General features: G+C 42.4%; 1 protein-coding gene across 1 annotated transcript; it reads left to right on the top strand.

The window, feature by feature from the left end:
• Window positions 1–918: 918 nt before the first annotated feature.
• LOC306851754 (olfactory receptor 52Z1P-like) lies at window positions 919–16,293 on the top strand (the record flags this gene model as incomplete). The annotated part of the gene is made up of 3 exons (XM_079388187.1): window positions 919–1,114; window positions 12,110–12,846; window positions 16,075–16,293. The coding sequence occupies 3 exons, from the start codon at window positions 919–921 to the stop codon at window positions 16,291–16,293; spliced, it is 1,152 nt and encodes a 383-aa protein (XP_079244313.1).
• Window positions 16,294–24,031: the final 7,738 nt, after the last annotated feature.

The raw sequence follows: 24,031 nt of genomic DNA, 5'->3' as shown, positions 1-24,031 counted from the left end.
AATAAACGTGGAACACACAACTATAATATATTATCCATTCACCACACTCACTTATTTTATTTTGATTTTCTCATTTCTAATTTGCACATACTTGACCTGTACATACATATTTGTTTATATTATATATTGTGTTTTTGCTGCTTTGTACATTGCCTATTTGGATATTATTTTTTTATTATCTGTGTCCTGTCCTGTTGCTGTCTTTCTGTTGCACTGTGGAGCTTCTGTCACTACAACAAATTCCTTGTATGTGTAAACATACTTGGCCAATAAAGCTCATTCTGATTCTGATTCTGATGTTACACATTTTATTTTGTCCTTAAATCTCTTTTAACAGTTATGCATTAAATTTTTTATTACTTTTGATTGTTGGCCACAAAAAATCTAGAACTTAGAAAACAATCTGAAACAGAAACTGCAGTCCTATGATGCAGCAAAAAGGAGTTAAGCTCTATTTCTCTGTGGGAGTACCACACAGACTCATGGGAACACAACACTTTGTATTTAGAGACCATGATATACGTCAAGCTTTCAATAAACTCTTCAGCAATGTAATGGGTAGTACAACGTGGGTTGATTTAATACTTTACTCAGTTATATATTAATTGTATGTTTGTCATGTAGCGGGTCATTCATTGGACTTGCTGAAGTGTCAGGGTTTTCTTATTCAAATTCATATCACAGTAACAATCAAAAACAAATAAGGTAAAGATCTGTGGATGATTGTTATTATTATTATTGTTATTGCCATTAGCAGTACAGAAAATGATTTAGCTTCACACTACAGAGTTTACAATTGTTGGTACAGTATTAATTATATGACTGTAGTGAAACCTGCTTAGCTACTGTATAATTTCTCTTTTTATTTTCATCAGGTTCATTTGGTGAGCAATACACTGTGTACAAAGGTGTTTTAGCATGAAGGATCTTTCTGCACAAAATCTCTCATTCAATGAGTTCAGATTAAATGGCTTCTACAGTCTAGGAGAATGGAGGCCTTTTTTATTTATCCCTCTCTTTCTGATGTTTTTATTGGCTGTCACAGCAAATTCTATTCTTATATATTTGATCAAAACTCAAAAGTCTCTGCACTCTCCCATGTATATTCTAATAGGTGTTATGGCGGGTGTTGACTTGATCATGCCTATATTTTTTGTACCTAGCATGCTTCTTAGTTTTTTATTCAGTTGGAGTGGGATATCTCTAACAGGTTGTTTGATACAAATGTTTGGCATTCATTTCACTGGAGCATTGCAAATTACTTTGCTTTTTTGGATGGCACTGGATCGTTACTTTGCAATATGCAAACCTCTTTACTATCATAAATACATGGGAATCCCTAACTTTCTAAAATTTGTTTTTGCACCAGTAATCAGAAATGGACTCTTGATTGTCACCATGGTCTCTCTGGCTGGAAGACTGTCATTTTGTGCAACAAATGTTATTGATCACTGCTTTTGTGAGCATATGGCATTGGTTCAGTTAGCATGTGGAGATATAACTATTAATAATATTGTAGGACTTCTGGCTGCTTTCTTCATAGCAGCGGCAGATTTTATTCTCATTACTGTTTCTTATGTTGTAATGTTTATCTCAGTTCTGAAATCTGGAAAAGTTCACATGAAGGCCTTTAACACCTGCATTACTCACTTAATTGTCTTGTCAGTTAGTTTGACAACTGCTTTGATTTCATTTTTGTCATACAGAATAAGGAATAACATTTCTTCCAATAATCGTATATTTTTAAGCATCATCTATTTATTTTTCCCAAGCTGTCTACACCCACTAATCTATGGATGGAGAATAAAAGAAATAAGGAAAACATTTCTTAAGTTCGTAAACAATCCAACGGTATTTCCTATACAAAAATAAATGGCTGTTACAAATAGATCTATACTGCATAATATGATAATACTTTGAACATGTAATTAATACAATAATCTATTGTTATGATTGTTATGGAAATTGTGTTTTCTTTTTTTTTTTCTTTTTTTTTTAAACAACTCAAGAGATGGGATCCTAAATACAGATGCAAATCTAATGTGTCATTTGTACCTTGACAGCATCTAGTAAACTACTGCGTATTATCATCATTCCATCCCGAATTTCCGAAAATGTTGGGATGTTTTTTTTTTTTTATTTGAATAAAATGAAAACTAAAAGAATTTCAAATCACGAGCCAATATTTTATTCACAATAGAATATAGATAACATATGTGACGAGTCGGCTGCCTCCCCCCTTATCATCATCACCACCCCATCCCGTATTCGCCGCCCTTCACCAGGCTCCCGACGGGAGTGGGTGTGTGAGAGAGGAGGGGCACTGAAACAGCCAGGGCTGGCGGTGTGTGATGAGGCTCACCTGATGTGAATAGAGCCTCATCACCGCCGCCGTTTAACCATTGTGGGCCTCACAGGTGAAAATAACCTACCTAAATTAAAATGTTAACAGTTCGTGACAAAGTGTGCTACGCAAACAAATTAGGTATCTTTGGAAAGAAGACACTCTGGGCTTTACTATCTATCATCCAGAGTTGATAATGCTCAAAAAGATAAAAAGTTATAGAAAAATGCCTTGAAAAATATTTTTCCACACTGAAAGTTTTTTTTATTTCATATAGAAATACATGAAATAAGTCCTGGAGCAATCCAGAAAAGTAATGGATTGAAAGCCACATGTCTCATGAGTTCATATTTCAAATTTGAAGAAGATACCATGAAAAATGAGATTCCTGCAATATTTTTTCTGAAACTATTTATAGTCCCCCCACCCCCCTGTTTGAGGAAAAATAACCACCAAATGGATTGCAGAATTATACAAACTATTTTAGTCATTATACATATTCCTGCATAGTTTTTCAATTATAAAATAATAGACACATTTATTTAAGCACTAAAAAATACAAAAATAATTTGAGTAATAAAAAAGGAAAAAACATAGAAAAAAATGCTTTGTATATAGTAGCTATGTATACTGAAGTATTCTGATTGCCAGACATGAAGTGATATTGCCAGACATGGTCATACAGTCAGTAATCACACGCTGATGTGCTTCCATTCAGATGATAATCATACAGATGGGCCATATAATCAATAATAGCTGATCATTGAATCACAATGATAGCCGTCATAGAGTCGGTAATAAACACGCTGATGTGCGTCCATACAGATGATAATCATGCAGATACGGCCACATTCCCCACACAATACACACACACACATATAAAAAATGTAGAAGAAAAAAAAAACTGTTTTTTATGTAAAAAGCAGATCGCTAAGTTACGCCCCGCTCAGATGACAGCGTCACCGCGTGCGTCACGCTTTCAGGAGGGAGCGCCAAATTCAAATAATCTATTTTCCGCTTTTCGGAGACTTTTTTTTTCCATGGACAGTCTCATTCTGTTTGTAAAACTGTATGCTACAGCACCGTGTTGTTTTTTTACCACCAAGACGCTGTTTTTGACCGTAATTTATTCCATAACAGATGCGAACAATAACTCTCCCGAAGAAATGAAACGTAAACAAAGGAATATTCATCCTTATTACAACGTTATTGTTTCGCTGGACTAAAAGTGCTCGCTGGGATGTTGTTCTGTGGACCCTTACCTCTCTAACTAAAATGGGATTTCAGCAGTGGACGCGTTTGTGGCTCGTTATTACAATGAATCTGGTACGTACGGCTTTTTTATTCTGTCTGTTTTGATGTGTACTGCTTATACAGATGTAGCAAATACATTCCTTATAAGCTTTCCATCAGAAAACAGCGATCTGTCGTCGATGCTTGAGGCTTAGACCTTCAGAATGATATATAGTTTGTCAAGATTAATGATATTCTTTCACGTTAAATTCATTCATAAACATTAAACTAGTGGGGAAAAAAAGCTTCAGTGCGCGGTCGCTCTGGTGAACGTTAACAGGTTAAATGATGAGCGCGCCTCTCCTCGGGAGACCGGTCTCTTCCCCCTGCATGCACGCTGGTGTCCTCGTGGGTCCAGGAAGGGCGCGTCGAGTAGGAAGACTGCCGCACCCGTGACGGCTGACGGGCCAGGATGCCGGGCCGTCTAATCCCCCAGAAGCGCCGGGGGCCAAGGAGTAGGACGAAGCCACTCGAGAGAAGCCGCCGCCACTCACTCCCGGTCTCTGCCCTGGACCCTTCCTTTCTGAACACTGCCCTCCTTCACGTACCCAGCAGCACGACGAGGACACCAGATCCCCTGTTTATTTTGGACACTTTTCCCCCTTTTTGGACACTATTTTGACTATTATTGTTTAATAAAAACCTCTCAGAGGCCTGACGCCACACCCACTGTTTGTCGTTTGCTCCTCCCGCCACACATAACAAATCTTTAAACTGAGGAATTTGACAATTTTATGCACAAAATGGGCTCATTTCACATTTGATGCCTGCTACAGGTCTTCAAATAGTTGGGACGGGCATGTTTAGCATGGTGTAGCATCTCCTCTTCTTTTCAAAACAGTTTGAAGATGTCTGGGCATCAAGGTTGTGAGTTTCTGGAGTTTTGTTGTTGGAATTTGGTCCCATTCTTGCCTGATATAGGTTTCCAGCTGCTGAAGAGTTTGTGGCTGTCTTTGACGTATTTTTCATTTAATGATGCGTCAAATGTTCTCTATAGGTGAAAGACTTGGACTGCAGGCAGGCCAATTCAGCAACCGGACTCTTCTACTACGACGCCATTCTGTTGTAATGGCTGCAGTATGTGGTTTTGCATTGTCCTGCTGAAATACACAAGGCCCTCCCTGAAATATACGTCATCTGGAGAGGAGAATATATTTAAAATGTGGGAAAACGTGTGAGCATATGTGGGGAAAACCTTTTCCAGGTAGCAACATATTGTCTGCCCAGATCTGAGCCCAACTGACTACAAATGAAACAAACATTAGATTTAAACCCCTGTTAATTCTCAATAAGAACTTCTGTAGACCTTTAACAGAAATAAAGTCAGTCTGGTTAGTAATAAGTGAAGCTGGTGATGCTGTTTTGTGGAGTTGTTTAATCGTCCTCTGCTGAGATCTTCAGAGATTGAATGTCTTTTTTCTTCAGCTGAATTCCTCTAAGGCTGTGGCAGAATTCAGTTGTAGTTCTTGAGTTTTTGTTTGTCTCTTTTTTCTGTTCTCTTCTTTCTTTCAGTGATTTTGCTTGTTAAAAATTTTAGACAAGCTGAGAGGACTCTATTCATAATATATGAAGATTTTGTGGCTCAGACAAGGTCCGGTGTGGTTTATTTCTTTGCTCTTGACTGACATATGCCATTGCTATGGCCTGCTTGTTGCCCAGATCTGGTAAACAGGATCAGGCCACCCAAGTGCCATCATTCTATGCTACATGTGGGCCAGATCATCATTCCACATGTGCCAGATGTGGGCCGAATCTGGGACGACGATATGTTGCTACTGTATCTGGGTTATGTACCTTTCAGCATTCATAGTGCCTTCCAAAACATGCACGCTGCCCATACCTTATGCTGTAACGAACCCCTTTTAAAAAGTCTAGGTGTAAAATGGGTGTAACAATAACAAATAAAAAAAACGGTGGGGAGAGGCTGAGAGAACTGCCGTCTCCAAGTGCCAGGGCTGGTACACAAGAAAGCTCAGCAACACCAGTTTAAGCAAATAAACAGAGGTATTTTATTTAACAGAATGTGGAAAATGCTTAACCTGTTAAGACCCATTTTGGGCCTCACAGGTGAAAATAACCTACCTAAATTAAAACGGTAACAGTTCCTGACAAATTGTGCTACACAAACAAATTAGGTATCTTTGGAAAGAAGACACTCTAGGCTTTACTATCCATCATCCAGAGTTGAAAAATATTTTTCCACACTGAATGTTTTTTTATTTCATATACAAATACATGAAATAAATCCTGGAGCAATCCAGAAAAGTAATGGATTGAAAGCCACGTGTCTCATGAGTTTATATTTCAAATTTGAAGAAGATATCATGAAAAATGAGATTCCTGCAATATTTTTTCTGAAACTATTTATAGTCCCCCCCCCCCCCCCGTTTGAGGAAAAATAACCACCAAATGTATTGCAGAATTATACAAACTATTTTAGTCATTATACATGTTCCTGCGTAGTTTTTCAATTATAAAATAATAGACAGAATTTTAGACATCATATAAGTGATTTATTTGAGCACTAAAAAATACAAAAATAATTATTTGAGTAATAAAAAAGGAAAACAAATAGAAAAAAATTGCTTTGTATATAGTATGTATACTGAAGTATATATTCTGATTGCCAGACATGAAGTGGCGTATATTGGCAGATATGGTCATATAGTCAGTAATCACACGCTGATGTGCTTCCATACAGATGATAATCAAACAGATGGGCCATATAATCAATAACAGCTGATCATTGAATCACAATGATAGCCGTCATAGAGTCAGTAATAAACATGCTGATGTGCGTCCATACAGATTATAATCATGCAGATATGGCCACATTCCCCACACAATACACACACATATAAAAAATGTTGAAGAAAAAAAAAAGAAAGTTTTTTTATGGAAAAAGCAGATCGCTAAGTTACGCCCCGCTCAGATCACAGCGTGCGTCACTCAGGAGAGAGCGCCAAATTCAAATAAACTATATTCCGCTTTTCTGAGCCTTTTTTTTCCGTGGAGAGTCTCATTCTGTTTGTAAAACTGTATGCTACAACACAGTGTTGTTTTTTCACCACCAAGACGCTGTTTTTGAGCGTAATTTATTCCATAACAGACACGAACAATAACTCTCCCGAAGAAATAAAATGTAAACAAAGGAATATGCATCCTTATTACAATGTTATTGTTTTGTTGGACTAAAAGTGCTCGCTGGTATGTTGTTCTGTGGACCCTTACCCCTCTAACTAAACTGGGATTTCAGCAGTGGACGCATTTGTGACTCGTTATTACAATGATAATGGTACGTACTGCTTTTTTATTCTGCATGTTTTGATGTGTACTGCTTACACAAATGTAGCAAATACATTCCTTATAAGCTTTACATCGAACAAAACAGTGATCTGTCGTCGATGCTTGAGGCTTAGAACTTCAGAATGATATATAGTTTGTCAAGATTAACTTTGTCCCGTTTCATTTATTCTATTAGAAAACAATGACACATGCAAACAAAGAGCGTTCAGTGCGCCGTCGCTCTGGCAAAGGTTACCAGGTTAAACGGCTTCAGGAGGGGAAAAGGCCAAAACAATAAACAAAAGGTTCCTCTGACTAGGGTTTTAAGAAATAACTTACCTATCAAAAGAAAAATAAAATAAAATACAGAGATACTTCCCTGACTTCCTCTCTAACTCAAACACAGGAGAAAAGGTCATTTCTAAAATAAATGGCATCCACCTCCCTACAAAAATGTTCCACTTAAGCAACTATAAAAGAAAAAGCTGAAACACTCTGCTACTCTCAACAACTTTACCTTAACACTACAGGTAAAGAAATCAACAAACACTTAGGTATACAAGAGTTAAATAACATCTTAGAAATCACAACGCTGGGACTGGAAGATGGTAGATGTAAGGACAGAACACCTCAGCCTCTCTCTCTGGACTGCAGCTCTGCAGGTTCCTTTATACTCCAGCTAACGAGCTCAAAACAGGAGTCAGGTGGCACTCATTAGCCTGTCAAGCAGAGAGAGCAGGAGGAATAAGAGAGACAAGAACACAAGCTGTATCCGAAATCGCCCCCTATACCCTCATTCACTATTCCCTACATTAGTCCACTCATTTAGTTCACTTGAAGGGAGTGAATGAAAACGAGTGAGTGAATTCGGACACAGAATGCACCGGAAGAACTGCCGCTTTTGCATAGTTTGCTTCCTGTTAAATAATAATTTGAAATGGGCAGCTCCAATAGTAAGATTGAAGGATTTATCTTGAACTCTGTCATGGAAATTATGTATAAACCCTAATAGTCAATTTACAATTAATTTTGTACCTTTGTTGTATTCCACTGTATTATGCCGTGGACGAGCGCTTCTAAAATCAATGAATGGATGATTCAGCTGCGGGCGCCATCTTCTGGCGAGACGCGGGAATTCATTCGGCGCGCGACTCTCACAGTGCATTCTGGGGATTCTCTAGCAGTTGAGTGTACATCGGTTGTACACCCATTTTTGCGGTGCATTGTGGGATTGAATGAGTGCACTCGAGAACATCCACTAAGGTTTCGAACACCACTTAAAATGGCCGTCCCCTCAAATAGTGCACTATTTGAGGGTATAGGGGGCGATTTCGGATACAGCCACAGTCTACACACACAGGAAACACAATTGTTAAATCATACGAAACAGAATAACTTATGTCCCTATGGACGTAACAATGCACTTATGCACCCCCGTACCATCAGAGATGCTGGCTTTTGAACTGAACGCTGATAACACGCTGGAAGGTCTCCTTCCTCTTTAGCCCGGAGGACACCGCGTCTGTGATTTCCAACACAGTCAAATTTGTCAAATGTCAAATTTGGACTCATCTGACCATAGAACACTTTTCCACTTTGAAACAGTCAATTTTAAATTAGCCTTGACCCACAGGACACGACAGCGCTTCTGGAGCATGTTCACATATGGCTTCCTTTTTGCATGATAGCGTTTAGTTTAGTTGGCATCTGCAGGTGGCATGGTGGATTGTGTTTACCGACAGTGGTTTCTGGAAGTATTCCTTGGCCCATTTAGTAATGTCAATGACAGAATCATGCCGATGAGTGATGCAGTGTCGTCTGAGGCTCCGAAGACCATGGGCATCCAACAAAGGTCTTCGGCCTTGTCCCTTACACACAGAGATTTCTCCAGTTTCTCTGAATCTTTTGATGATATTATGCACTCTAGATTATGAGATTTGCAAAGCCTTTGCAATTTGACGTTGAGGGATATTGTTTTTAAAATATTCCACAATCTTTTTACGCACGCTTTCACAGATTGGAGAGCCTCAGCCGATCTTTACTTCTGAGAGACTCTGCCTCTCTAAGACATCCCTTTTATAGCTAATCATGTTACAGATCTGATGTCAATTAACTTAATTAGTTGCTAGATGTTCTCCCAGCTGAATCATTTCAAAAAACGTTCAACCCTTTGTTGCCTCCGTGCCAATTTTTTTGAGAACTGTAGCAGGCATCAAATTTGAAATGAGCTCATTTAGTGGATATAAGTGTAAGATTTCTCCGTTTAAACATTTGTTATGTTCTCTATGTCCTATTGGCTCATGTGATTTGAAAGTCTTTTAGTTTTCATTTTATTCAAATTTAAAAAATGTCCCAACATTTCAGGAATTCGGGTTGTATTATTATTATTATTAAATTAAAAAGTAGGCATGTTTATATCGGTGATGCACAAAGGTGTTGTCACATTTTGTGGTAAAGTAAGAAATTTGATTTAAATTCAGTGAAATAGCACAAATAAAATTAGGAAAATAGCTGCTTTAAACAATTGCACAATGAAAATGGATACTACATTTTAATACATGTGTGACATTCTGACTGTGGTAAATGGATCCATTGAGCTATTAAATCAGTTTCAATATTTGTAATAAATGTGTGATACATTATTGTAGTATCCAGTAGTTTTGATCACTATTCAGTGATGTGTGAGAAAAAAGTAATCAGCTCAGCAGTAGATATTCAAAGTATATCTTTCAATATGCTTGAATATTAAAGCGATAGTCCACCCCAAAATGAAATAAGTTAGACCTTGTTGCTCTTAGACATTTCAAACATGTACAATTAACACAGTAAATAAAGCCAAAACATTTGATATAACAAACTGTCCATGACAAAATGTACAGCAACTGGATGATGTAATTTGTCGTATATGGATATGATATCACTTGTGATAATTTTGTGAACCCCCTGCTGGCCTCACTAACACCTCTTCCAACAGCAACCTACTTTTCCCAGGAGGTCTCCCATCCAGGTACTGACCAGGCTCAACCCTGCTTAGCTTCAATGGACAACCAGTCTAGGGCTGCAGGGTGATATGGCTGTAGCTGAGGTTTTGTGTGTTCAACAACATTTATTGGCCTGAATACAAATAGGCCTATTAAGACTGTGTGCCCACAGAATTCTTATTTTTTTATATATATATATATATATATATATTTTCATAAAAATTAAATGTCCACCATTAACAATGTCCAGCACATCCCCCAATCCCTTGTATGTTTGTTTATTGCATGTTAGCATATTAGAGAATGCTTTCTGATATCAATTAGAGCGGCCATCTAAAGGCCATCTAAAATTCTGAAAACAGCGTTCTGTTGATCTTACTGGTGTGTTAACCAGTCCTGTCAATGATAAAAATAAAAAAAAGCTACTTTACTAGCTGATGTCAATGTACAAATTACACTCATTTGCATTTGTGTATTGGATACCTCTATTATGCAGATTCAGACTCTTGCAGCAATCAGGGAACTCGTCCATGTCGAGACCTACATTTTTTCCTGATCTACACACTGGGGTGTCAAGATCATGGAGGATATTATAGTCTTCCTGGTTCTTCAGCCCCCAAGTATAAAATTATTATAATATAAGTGAGATTGGGTATAGGGTGATGCTTAAACTGGAACAGACGCTTGCAAGCTATCTGTCCTTGGCGTCTTCCTTTAAGGCCCTGACATTACCCAACAAATCATGAAGAACAACATCGGTGGGGAAAGGCTTACACAGCAGCAGGTCAGGCTGGTGCATGTCTACATACATCGGTTTTTTTGCAGGCACACCAAGCTGACCTGCTATGAGACCTTGACGAAATTATAGAGGTGGGCTAGGGCACAATTAAAGAACTGTGCCACAGATTTGTCTCTTTGGGCCACCAAGGAGACGGTCATTCTATGGCCATCGGTGATTCTATGGCAACCCTGGTGGATACAGAGAGACATCTCTGGTTGGACTTGTCTTATCTTAAAGAAAAGGACAAGTTATTCCTGCTGGACACTCTACTTTTGCCTTCTGGTCTCTCTTCAGTGATGTTGTTAGCTTTGCGGATCGGCGGGGTCTGTGGTCATGGGGTCTCTCAACTGAGGTCGTGGAGACCATACGTCCATCCAGAGCTCCCTCCATGAGGAAATGCTATGCCCTGAAGCTCTGCACAAGGTTTTCAGATGCTGCTTTCATAGTGTTTTTTTCATGATCTCACACTAGACAGGCACTTCGTTCGCATAGCATCGTTATTCTCAGATGCAGCATCTTGTTCCCTTCTCAGGGATCCAAGGTTACAGTCTCAACTGAAAATGCTCTTGATTATCTGTGATGATGATCAGGATTATCTGCGTGTTAGTTAAGCATGAATTAATGCGTATTAGTGCAGCTATATTGTAATGGTATATGTGGTAGCCAATGGTATGTGAAACCTAACATGGTTTGCTGACACAGAAACTACAGCCCTATAACACAGAGATGAGCTCTATTCCTCGATGGGAGTAGCACACCGTCTCATGGGAACATAACATGTATTTAGAGCTTATGATATGTGTCAAGCTTTCATTACACTCTAGCAAGTGAAGCATATAACACAACTTGTCTGAAAAATTCTAAAAAGGTATCTGTTTAGCAATACAAGTGGGAAGAACGCAGATCAATAAGTATGGGTAGACTTAATATCATAATTTATGCTGCCATATAGTCATTTATTCATTGTACTTCTGACTTGAAGTGTTTAATGTAACTTAAAAAATGCATCACAGTATTAAATAAAGTAATTAATTTGAAGTAGGCTATTATTATTATTATTAAAAGTGATAGTGATTCAGTGAATGATTTAGCTTCACACATATTTGTTGGCAGCCTATAATTTATATGACTGTAGTGAGACTTGATCAGTTGCTATATGATTTTTTCTTCTCAATTTCATCAACTTTGTGTTTGAAAAGAACATTCTGTATGTTAAAGGATTTTTCAGAATGAATGTACTTCCTGCACAAAATATCTCATTCAAAGACTTCAAATTAATTGGTTTCTACAGTCTAGGAGAATGGAGGCCTTTTTTATTTCTGCCTTTCTTTCTGATGTTTTTATTGGCTATCATAGCAAATTCTATTCTCATATATTTAATCAAATCTCAAAAATCTCTGCATTCTCCTATGTATGTACTAATAGGTGTTATGGCTGTGTTGGACTTGATAATGCCCATGTTTTTTGCACCTAACATGCTTCTTAGTCTCTTATTCAATTGGAGTGGGATATCCCTAACAGGTTGTTTGATACAAATGTTTGGTCTTCATTTTATTGGAACATTCCAATCTACTTTGCTTTTCTGGATGGCACTGGATCGTTACTTTGCGATATGCAGACCCCTTTATTATCATAAATGCATGGAAATCCCTAACTTTCTAAAGTTTGTTGTTGTGCCAGTAATCAGAAATGGACTTCTGATTGTCATCATGGTCTCTCTGGCTGGAAGACTGTCATTTTGTGCAACGAATGTTATTGATCACTCTTTTTGTGAGCACATGGCATTGGTTCAGCTAGCATGTGGTGACATATCAATTAATAACATTGTAGGACTTTTGGCTGCTTTCCTTATTACAACAACTGATTTTATTCTTATCACCATTTCTTATGTTGTGATTTTTTCCTCTGTGTTTAGATCTGGTAAGGCTCATTTAAAGGCCATCAATACCTGCATTACTCACATAATTATTATGACACTTACTTTGATTTCTGCTTTGATTGCGTTTTTGTCATACAGAATAAGGAACAACATTTCTTCTAGTAACCGTATATTTATAAGCATCTTATACTTACTTTTTCCAAGTTGTCTACACCCACTAATCTATGGATGGAGAACAAAAGAAATACGGCATACATTTCTGAAGTTTATAAACTATGCAAAGGTCTTTCCTTTTAAAAAATGAATGTTTTTTACAAATGAATGGAAATTACAACATGATAAAACTTTAGACACACAAGCTTAATACAAGGAGCTATTGTCTTGATGGAAGCTCTATGATACTTTGTAGATAAATGCATAATAAATATAAATAATGTCTAAACAGTTAAATCACCTAATAGAAATGGTAACCTATACACAAATGCAAATAAGTGTAATCTGTACATTGACATCAGCTACTAAAATACAGTATATCATCAACAAACAGAATCAAACACAAGGCATGCTTTGTATCTGTGATGCACATAAGTGTCTGGTCACATTTTGTGGTACAGTAAGCATTTTAATTTGAATTTAATGGAATTGCATGTAGAAAAATATCCTGTTGCCTGAATTGTGTCTTGAATCTGTCCGCTTTGTAAACAATGCAAAATCAAACTGCATTTGATACAAGTGTTATGAGAAAATTGTGGTTATTTTGTCAACACTGAAACTCTCAGCATTGTAAGACTTTCTGACTGTTGTAACAATTCAGTAATCCCAGTGGATTAGTCTACAGTTTCCATCATCCATTGCACTGATGACACACACACACACAGCTGAAAGCACCGATTACACAGCTGATTCCCATCAGACATGCTACTTAAGCCATGGACTTCCTCTTTCTCACTGCCGAGTATTGTTTGCGCATATCACTAAGCTAGTGATAGCAATGCTACGAAGCCTATTCCAGAGTCTAGTCTAGCCTTGTTCTTAGTCTGTTTACCTGTGTCTTGATTCTAGACTGTTATCTTCGCTGCCTGTCCTGTAGTTTGTAGCTGTTTTTGGAATTATCCGTTGTCTTGCCGTTTTGGACTCTGTTCCCGCCTTACCTGGACTATTGCTCACGTTATCGGATCTTCCCTCTCGTCAAGCCCTCTGGATACTGTTCATCGATCTAAGACCCACACCTGTTTATTGAACTGCTCTTTTGACTTGCTCTCTATATACCTGTTTGCCAGTTTTCGACCCTGCCTGTGTTTGACCACGTCTCTGTTTAATAAACGCTCAGCATATGGATCCACAAGCCTCTTCTCTCATCAGCTTCGTTACAGTGCCTATGCATACACATATTGTACATATTAAATTAGCTTCTGTGAATATGAATTATTTTAACTACAGAGTTTTTCTTAAATTATTTGCCAACTGTAAAATCTAGCCCACTGGCAAGGCAAAGTTGCTGTGAAAATGCACTTGTCTGATTTGTAATTTGTCTGATTACTTGTCAAAGTGTATGGTTATAGCACCACTTAGCAGTAAAAGGCAGTGAATACACCTTCTTAATGTTGCCATGGCGGCAAGAGCAGTGATAAATGTATTACTCTGGTTGTGTACTATCTGTACATTTCACATCAGAGGAGGTAAAATAACTTTTTTTCCTTTTCATAAAATTTACAATTACAGGGGTAGATTACTGATTTATAAAGAATTATTTTTGTGCAGTTCCTTGCACAATACTGTGTTAAATCATCAAAACACTTTCATAAATTAATACATTGTTACGTTTGCATCACATAACCAGCTCAATATGTATGTCTTTTCTGAATACTTCTTCTACAGTAAGATTGCTCAGTAGCTCACCTGGCACAACACAAACACAAGTCATTCTATAAAAGAGTCTAAACCATGACCCATATGATATTGTTCTCTCCACTATTACGAAAGTTGCTTTTGCCACAATTGTCTCTAGTCTCCAAAACTTTTAGAAATTTGTCCCAAGAGGCTTTAAACATGCTGTTCTATCCAATTGCTCCCATTTTTTAACCTTTATAATCCGATTTTACAGCCTACAGCACTGGATCTGAAAATGACCAATGATCGATTTCCTGCAGTCGATTATGTTGGACCTCTGCTTTTCTTTCTCAGACTTTCTCTGTAGCTATGGCTACCCAGATAGCAACTTATTGTCGGCCCAGATCCAGCCCACATCTGGCACATGTGGAATGATGATCTGGCCCAAATGTAGCATGGAATGATGGCACTTGGGCGGACTGCTCCTGTTCGCCAGATCTGGGCCAAAAGCAGGCCATAGCAATGCCACATGTCAGCCAAGAGCAAATAAATAAACCACACTGGACCTTATCTGAGCCACAAAATCTGTGTATATTATTTATAGAATCCTCTCAGCTTGTCTAAGCTTGTTAACAAGCAAAATCACTGAAGGAAAGAAGAGAACAGAAAGAAAAGAGACCAACAGAAACAAGAACTACAACTGACTTAAGCCACAGCCTCAGATGAATTCAGCTGAAGATAAAATATATTACATTTCTGAAGATCTCAGTAGAGGAGGATTAAACAACTCCACAAAAGCATCACCAGTTTCACTTATTACTAACCAGATTGACTTTATTTCTGTTAGAGGTCTACAGAAGTACTAATTGAGAATTAACAGGGTTTAAATCTAATGTTTGTTTCATTTGAAGTCACCATAATGGTGATTGGTGTTTCCATTAGTTTGGCTCTTAACTCTTATTACTGATCATTTGTATTCTTTAGCTGCTCTGACAGTGTGTTTGACACATTTGCAGTACATGATAGTTTGTTGTTGGTGGCTTTACAATTATCATATAATGGTCTGATTCACTGAAGTCATTTGAATCTCAAAACTGTGTAACTTAATGCTTTCACATTACGAATCCTGTGTTACTGCGTAATCCTGTTACAATGTCAGTTTGAAGAGATATATATATATATATATATATATATATATAGTGACGCGTGTCCCGAGCACTCATCAGCGTCGCCCTGGAAATGGAGAGGAAACACCTGGGCGCTGTCATTAACGGCAGGCCGGTCATAGCTGAAGAAGATCAGCCACCGCCTTCATAAGCGGGGGTGAACCACACAATGGGGAGAGATATCTCCAGACGACTCCGTATGCTAACTTTCTCTGTCTTTCGCCCTAGAGAGCAGCGTATGACCGGCCTGCCTACCTATAGAGCACAAGCACGAGTTACCGCACCGAGGGACTTTGGATTGACAAGAACGCCGCACGGAGAACCGCACCTTTCACCTGCACTGTTTGTTGAATTAAAACCCAATTCATTTATTGCACTCCACTTGTCGTGTCATCCTTCACCCCATTACACTAGTGGAGAATGCGGGCATGAGAGTGAAGGATCACCGACAAGCCCACCTGGAACATTGACTGAACTAGTGTTATTTTTTTGTTTGTTTGTGTCTGTTCACCTAGGCGGCTGCTCCTTCCCACTCCGCGACGATGGATGAGTTATTGAAAAATCTGACTGAAGTGAGCATCCGCCAACAACAGATAGTTGAGCACATGGCAGCCCACCAAAGCGAGACGGAACGGGAGCTCCTCAGCCTCCGCACCATCGCAGCCCCACCGATCACCACTATCGGACCCCCGTGTCCAAGCCACCCAGCTGCTCACCAAAATGACGGCCCATGATGACGTGGAACTGTATTTTCAGATGTTTGAGGCCATCGCGGAGCGGGAGGGCAGGCCCCAGGACGAATGGGCTCGGATCCTGGCCCCCATGCTGACGGGGGAAGTGCAGCGCGCATACTTCGCGCTGGGACCCGAACAGCGGGAATCTTATGACAAGCTGCGACGAGAAATCCTCGCCCGGGTCGGCCTCTCGCCCATCTGCGCAGCGCAGCAGTTTCATGAGTGGGAATTCAAGCCTCGGCTGCCTGCCCGCGCTCAGGCCGCAGATCTCACGCGACTGGCCCATCACTGGCTGCTCGCCGGGGGTGCCACCGCCAATCAAATGGTCGAGCGAGTGGTGGTCGACAAATTGTTGCGAGCCCTTCCCCGGCCTCTCAGGCACGCAGCCGGCATGAGGAACCCCCTTACCACGGAAGAACTCATGGAGGCTATCGAGTTGGCGGATGCTACCCAACACCGAGACGCTGGGGAGCGAGCGCCGTCATTTCCCCGGAGGGTGGTCCAGTAGCGACACGCGCCGGAGAGCACCCAGCGACCAGTGAGCAGGCCGGTGGTTCCCGATCCGCGGAACGAGTCGATGCCCACTGAACCTCCCCGTTCCTCTAACAGGGCCTGGCTAGAGGGCTGCACCGTCCACTGTGAACCCCCCAGGGTAGCCCCACGAGCAGAAGTACAACTGAACGGTCGCACGGTTTCAGCCCTCCTGGACTCGGGCAGCGCCATAAGTCTCGTGCAACCAACGATCCTTCCCCCACGAGCGGGAACAAAGGCGGCCCTGTCCATCACCTGTGTCCACGGGGACACGCGCCAAGTGCCCACTCAGAGGCTCAACATTGGAGGACCCCAGGGAACCTGGCCGGTTGAAGTGGGGATAGTAAAGGACCTCCCCGTTCCTGTACTGCTTGGGAGGGACTGGCTCGGGTTCGACCAGCTCCTTGCAGCCGCCACCCAGCCAACCGGGAACCGCCGACGACAAAAGGCCAGACGGAGGTCGGACCAGCGCCCCGTGCTGCTGCTGACCGACAGTGCCAGAGACGGTGAGTCCCCCTCCTAAAATTCTAATCCGTATCTGGATGTCTTCCAACAGGTCACAGGAGGGGCTCCTTCGCGAAAGAGCAACACGGGGACGACCGTCTCAAACATTGCTGGGCCCAGGTGAGGGTGATCGAGGGGGAAGAGGTTAAGCCAGCACCCCACCCGACCCCTCACTTCATTGTCCAGAACGGCCTGCTCTACTGTGTCGCCCAGCGGCGGGGGGAGGAAAATAAATTATTGGTAGTGCCGAAATCAAAGACCGAGGTAGTAATGGATCTGGCCCATGCACATCCGATGGCCGGCCACCTGGGGGCCCAGAACACCGCCCAACGCATCAGGGACCGGTTCCACTGGCCCGGCTTAGACGCCGAGGTGAAGCGCTTCTGTCAGGCCTGCCCGGCCTGCCAGCGAACGGCACCCCGCACACCTCCCCCCAGCCCACTGATACCGCTGCCCATTATAGAGGTGCCCTTCGAAAGCATCGGGATGGATCTCATAGGACCGCTGCCGAAGTCTGCAAGGGGGCACGAAAACATCCTGGTGATAGTCGATTATGCCACCATCCGGAAGCCATCCCTTGCGAAAAGCCACCTCTAAGGCCATTGCACAAGAACTCTTCATGCTATGCAGCCGAGTCGGCATCCCAGCAGAGATACTGACTGACCAGGGCACGCCATTCATGTCCCGGCTAATGGCGGACCTCTGTCGCCTTCTGAATGTCAAGCAGATTCGCACTTCCGTCTACCACCCACAAACTGACGGTTTGGTGGAGCGGTTTAACCAAACCATCAAGCTAATGCTCCGCCGAGTAACTGCCGAAGACCGACGGGACTGAGAAAAGATGCTTCTGTACGTGCTCTTCGGGGTCAGGGAACTGCCCCAGGCGTCCACAGGCTTCACGCCCTTCGAGCTTTTGTTTGGCCGCCAGCCGAGGGGACTGCTGGATGTGGCCAGAGAAACCTGGGAGCAGCAACCAGCGGTACACCGTTCTACCTTCGAGCACGTACGAAACATGAGGGAGAGGATCGACTGAGTGATGCCGATAGTCCAGGAACACCTCGCCCATGCCCAGCAGGCCCAGCAGCGCCAGTACAACCTGGCTGCCCAGCCCCGGGAATTCCTTCCGGGGGATCACGTGATGGTTCTAGTCCCTACCTCTGCCTGCAAGTTTCTGGCCTCATGGCAGGGGCCCTATACGGTAACGGAGAAGGACAGCCCCGTCACCTATCGGGTGCGTAAGCCCGGACGGAGAAAGGAAGAGCAACTCTACCATATCAACCTGCTGAAACGCTGGGTAGGAACTAGAGCCCAAACGGCCGCCCTGGCGGTCACGGAACCCGGGGTTGTCGATGTCAACCCCCAGCTCTCGGCGACCCAAAAGCAGGACCTGCACCAACTGGTCAGTCAGTTCTCAGATGTGTTCTCCCCCTTGCCAGGGCGGACCAATGTCATCCAGCACGACATCCGAGTCTCGCCCGGGGTCGTCGTCAAGCAGCGGCCCTATCACATGCCGGAGGCTCGGCAACACGCCATCGAGGGCGAAATACAGGAGATGTTGAGGTTAGGGGTAATTGAACCGTCCCGTAGCCCATGGTCCAGCCCAATCGTCATGGTTCCAAAACCAGACGGCACCCTCCGCTTCTGTAACGGCTTCCGTCGGCTAAACGAAGCCTCCGAGTTTGACAGCTACCCCATGCCCCATGAAGACGAGCTCATAGATCGCCTAGGAAGGGCCCGGTACATTTCCACACTCGACCTCACCAAGGGATACTGGCAGGTCCCCTTGTCAGAGAGGGCCAAGCCCAAAACGGCCTTCTCAACCCCCACTGGCCACTGGCAGTACCGGGTTCTTCCCTTCGACCTGCACGGGGCCCCAGCCACCTTCCAGCAGCTAATGGATGTCTTGCTCCGACCCCACCAGACATACGCTGCTGCGTATTTGTACAACGTGGTTATACACTCGGAGAGCTGGGAGGAACACCTGGAGCGGTTGCGGAGGGTGCTCATGGAGCTGCAACGGGCTGGGCTGACCGCCAACCCCCGGAAGTGCCACCTTGCCCTGTTTGAAGCCACGTATCTGGGTGTCCAGGTGGGCCGAGGGATGGTAAAGACCCAGGAGAAGAAAGTGACGGCCATCCTCTCGGCCCCACGACCAACCACCAAGACTCAGGTACGGGCTTTTTTGGGGTTGGCGGGATACTATAGATGTTTTATCCCTAACTTCTCCTCCTTAGCGGCTCCCTTGACAGAGCTGACCCGGAAGGTACAGCCGGGAAAGGTACCCTGGAGCGTCGAGGCGGACCAAGCTTTCCACCGAGTAAAAGCCGCCCTAACGTCGGAACCGGTACTGCGGGCCCCAGACTTTGGCTGTCCCTTGCTGGTGCAAACGGACGCATCAGACACCGGGTTGGGAGCTGTCTTCTCCCAGGTCCGAGACGGTGAGGAACACCCGGTAGTCTTCATCAGCCGAAAGCTGACCCCCGCTGAACGCCGCTATGCCACGGTGGAGAAGGAGGCATTGGCCGTCAAGTGGGCAGTCCTGGAGCTCAGGTACTATCTCCTCAGTCGTAAATTCACTCTTGTCACTGATCACGCTCCCTTACAGTGGATGGCACGGGCTAAGGACACTAACGCCCGAGTGACTCGGTGGTACCTGGCGCTCCAGGACTTCCACTTCGTGGTACAACATCGGGCAGGGACGGCCAATGCCAACGCAGACGGACTCTCCCGGGCTTGGGCTGCTTTCGCAGGTCTGTCAGGGTTCAACTCCCACCCACCCACCCGTATGTTCCCCATTGGCACGCAGCACCAGGACAACGCTTGGGGTGGGGGGGGGGGTGTGTGTCCCGAGCACTCATCAGCGTCGCCCTGGAAACGGAGAGGAAACACCATTATTATTATTATTATGTCATTAACGGCAGGCCAGTCACAGCTGAAGAAGATCAGCCACCGCCTTCATAAGCGGGGGTGAACCACACAATGGGGAGAGATATCTCCAGACGACTCCGTATGCTAACTTTCTCTTTCTTTCGTCCTAGAGAGCAGCGGCCTGTCTACCTACAGAGCACGAGCACGAGTTACCGCACCGAGGGACTTTGGATTGACGAGAACGCCGCACGGAGCAGCGCACCTTTCACCTGCAATGTTTGTTGAATTAAAACCCACCCTCCGGGGTTCATTTATTGCACTCCACTTGTCGTGTCATCCTTCACCCCGTTACAATATATATATATATATATATATATATATATATATATATATATATATATATATCTATATATCTCTTAACGCAATTGACACCATCTTCTCGACTAGAAGTTTGGGATCGGGAGAACCCAAGTGTCCTGCTGGGACTTTCGCAGCTGGCTACACGATGGACGCATGGGAGAGGTGGCGTGTCGTGTGTCTGGCGGCTCTTTCCGTGGAGGACATTGAAGACATCTACCTATTCGGAACCATGATAACTGGGTTTCTGCTGTTTGGATTAGGCGTTGCCCTGTTGTCGGAGAATTCAGGAGACGGGAACAGCTGTCCAAAACCTCACAAGGCTGCCCGTCATGATTGAAGCAGTTGGCAGAGCGGTCGGCTCTGAGACAGAGACTATTAACCGCAATATGGATTCGATCATGGCTAAGCTCTCGGCTTTGGAAAGGAAAATTGATGGACAAGGAGATCAGAATGCTGTGAAATTAGAAGGCAGCTGTTCGCCCAAAGACCAAACAATCGTATCTCTTTTTGGCTTCCCAAAACAACAGACAGCTTGGCATGGTTGCTCTGGAATCTAACTCCCCGGATGAATGCTGCAGGGAGACGCTCTTTCTTCCCTCCCCCCTCAACAAACACCTTGTGATTGTCGAGCGTTTGGGTTCCGGCCAAGGTTGTTTCCATGGCAATTGCTGTGTCGCACCACAATCTGCGGACTGAGACAACTTGTTTGGAGTGCCAGCGCGGCGGATCTCTAGGCACACAATCTTACACATACACACACTCATACGCTCATACATACAGATATTCATTCACCTCCCACTACCCCCATCCAACGCCTTTGCCGCTTCTTCCCGTCAGTCTGATAATGGGTCTGTGTTAGCACTGTAATGGCTGCAGACCGGATGGCTGTTCGTCTGAACTGGATTACTCTCTGCAAGTTGTGTGCAAGTTTTTTGTCTGTTCTCACACTGTACTCCCGTTCAGGAGCATAGTGTGAGGATTATTTTTTTTCTCCTTTCTTTCCTCATGTTGTGCTGTATTCTTCTTCTCTATTGCATTTCGTTGCCTTGTACCTACATGTGCAATGACAATAAATTGAATCCAATCCAATCCAATATATATATATATTTATATATATATTAAGCACAAACAAATGCATGCCATAAAATATATGTGAAGATTTTGTGGCTCAGATAAGGTCCATTGTGGTTTATTTCTTTGCTCTTGGCTGACATGTGGCATTGCTATGGCCTGCTTTTGGCAAACAGAAACAGTCTGCCCAAGTGCCATCATTCTACACTACATGTAGGCCAGATCATCATTCTACATGTGCCAGATCTGGGCTGACAATATGTTGCTATCTGGGTAAGTTCCTGTGTAATGTAAGTTCTTATGTAATAAATATCTTCGGTTGCTTTCCCACGAGAGAGAGAGAGAGAATTGTATACTTATTTTTTACGTGTTGTTTTCACCCAATAATTTGTGGATGGAGAACAAAAGACATAAGACAAACATTTCTAAAATTTGTAAACAATGCAAGAGTCTTTCCTTTACAATATGAATGATTTCTATGAACAAATAGGCAAAACATGACAAAACACTGTAAATGAGTTATTGTTTAGGCATCCAATAGTTAAGGCATCCTTAAATATGACTTCTGACAAAGCAAAAACAAAATGGCTACTCCTTTAAATAAGTACACAAAATATTGTAATTTTGTCATTATTTATTACTTAAGACTAATAAATAAATAAATAAATAAATAAATAAAGGGCAAAGCAAAAAGGGCAGCTCAGGGGCCTGTTCCATAAAAGACGCTAAGAAAAGCGGGGATTAAAGTCCAAAACCTGACTTGAAATAACCTAACAAATCAATTGGGACTAAAGCGGTTCCATAAACGACAATTCAAGTTCACGCAATCTGACTAATGCTATCCAGGTTCAGTGAGTCAGGATAATGTGACGTACATGCTTATTCTGAAGCAGCCCTTAATGTCGATCATAGATCAAATCGATCCACCATAGCAAACAGCGAATATTTGTGCTGTTTAACGCATTTGAAACATTGTTTTCCTCAGTGCATAACTGATACGTCACAGGTATATTTTTTACATCTGTAAATGTCAGAAAGCCATGCAAATATATCTATTTAGCTGTCAGGAGTGGGCGAGGCTTATGCGAGAGAACGAGCGCTGCGGCGCGCATGCGCGCTACACAGACAGAGCAGAATAAAATACTAGCGCAAGAATTCTGAATAAAATATACATTCTGCTAAAATATTTGTTGTTGGACATTAAATGTGACATAGAATTTAAATTTCCTACATATAAGTGTATTTTTATGATAGCAGCAACTGTTAATCACAAGCTCAAATGAGTTAAATGTGTGTTCCTCTTATCAGTTAAAATGTACTCTGATTTCTATTATAAATTAAAATGTTTAATTCAGTGATTTTAACTTTTGATTGTGTTTTTATGCTTTAATGCTTTAAAGAGCCATTTTAGATTGTAATGTTTTAATGTTCTAATAACCATAAAAGGTACAGCTGTCATAAATTCAGAGAGAAAGGCTGCATGGCTAGAAACTTCTGATCAACTGAATGCACAAGTAGCAACTATGTTAAAATGTCATTCGCCTACATTTTGGGCACAATACATTAAATACAGTTGGTTGTAGCCTATTTTTTATTTATTTGATTATTTAAGGTGTATTTTCTGTATACTTTTATTTTTGGACCGATAATAAATTCAACTGACTGTATGTGAGAGAGTCAGTGGTAATATTGATGCGTTCCTATTGGTCAGAGTTAGAGGAGCTCAGCTTAGCCTGACAGTTAGCCTGCTCCGGACCAGGTTAGTTTGCCAGCGTAAGTTGCCACAGTGACTGAGCTTGAGCTATGGTAATTTTGCTTTCAGAAACCAAATCAAGTGAAAATAAGTCAGAATTACTGAAATAAGCCTGGCTTATTTGGTAAACTTGTTTTATAGAACAGGCCCCAGGTACATCCTGATGTTTGTACACTTTGTCAGTTTTGATACATTAAATTCTACAATAAAATTCTGTTGATTGGACATGATTTGTAAAGGCGTACACCTATCTATATAAGCTCTTACAGTTTAAAATGAAATGAAAAGAAAATTTATATCAAACCATGAAGTCAAAGGAAATGCCTCCAAAACGTCTCGGGTTACGTATGTAACCCTGGTTCCCTGAAGGGAACGAGACGCTGCGTCGAACGCTACGGGGAACGCCTTCAGCGTGACCGCGCTCTGAACCAGAGTGTAAAAATGTCCAATGAAAGGGCGAGACGTCATAGGCGGTGACGTCACTGACCGGAAAGCATAAAAGCACGTGAGGTGGAGCCGGCAATTGCTTCCAGGAATGAAGCAACCGCTCGCAGGGATACAGGAAGTATGGCCTAGAGACGCAGCGTCTCGTTCCCTTCAGGGAACCAGGGTTACATACGTGACCCGAGACGTTCCCTTCCAGGAACTCGA

This window comes from Barbus barbus (genome assembly GCF_936440315.1).
Source record: "Barbus barbus genome assembly, chromosome: 31".
Taxonomy (NCBI): domain Eukaryota; kingdom Metazoa; phylum Chordata; class Actinopteri; order Cypriniformes; family Cyprinidae; genus Barbus; species Barbus barbus.
The sequence above is the reverse complement of the archived record's forward strand: the minus strand, read 5'-3'. Positions and strand labels throughout refer to the sequence as shown.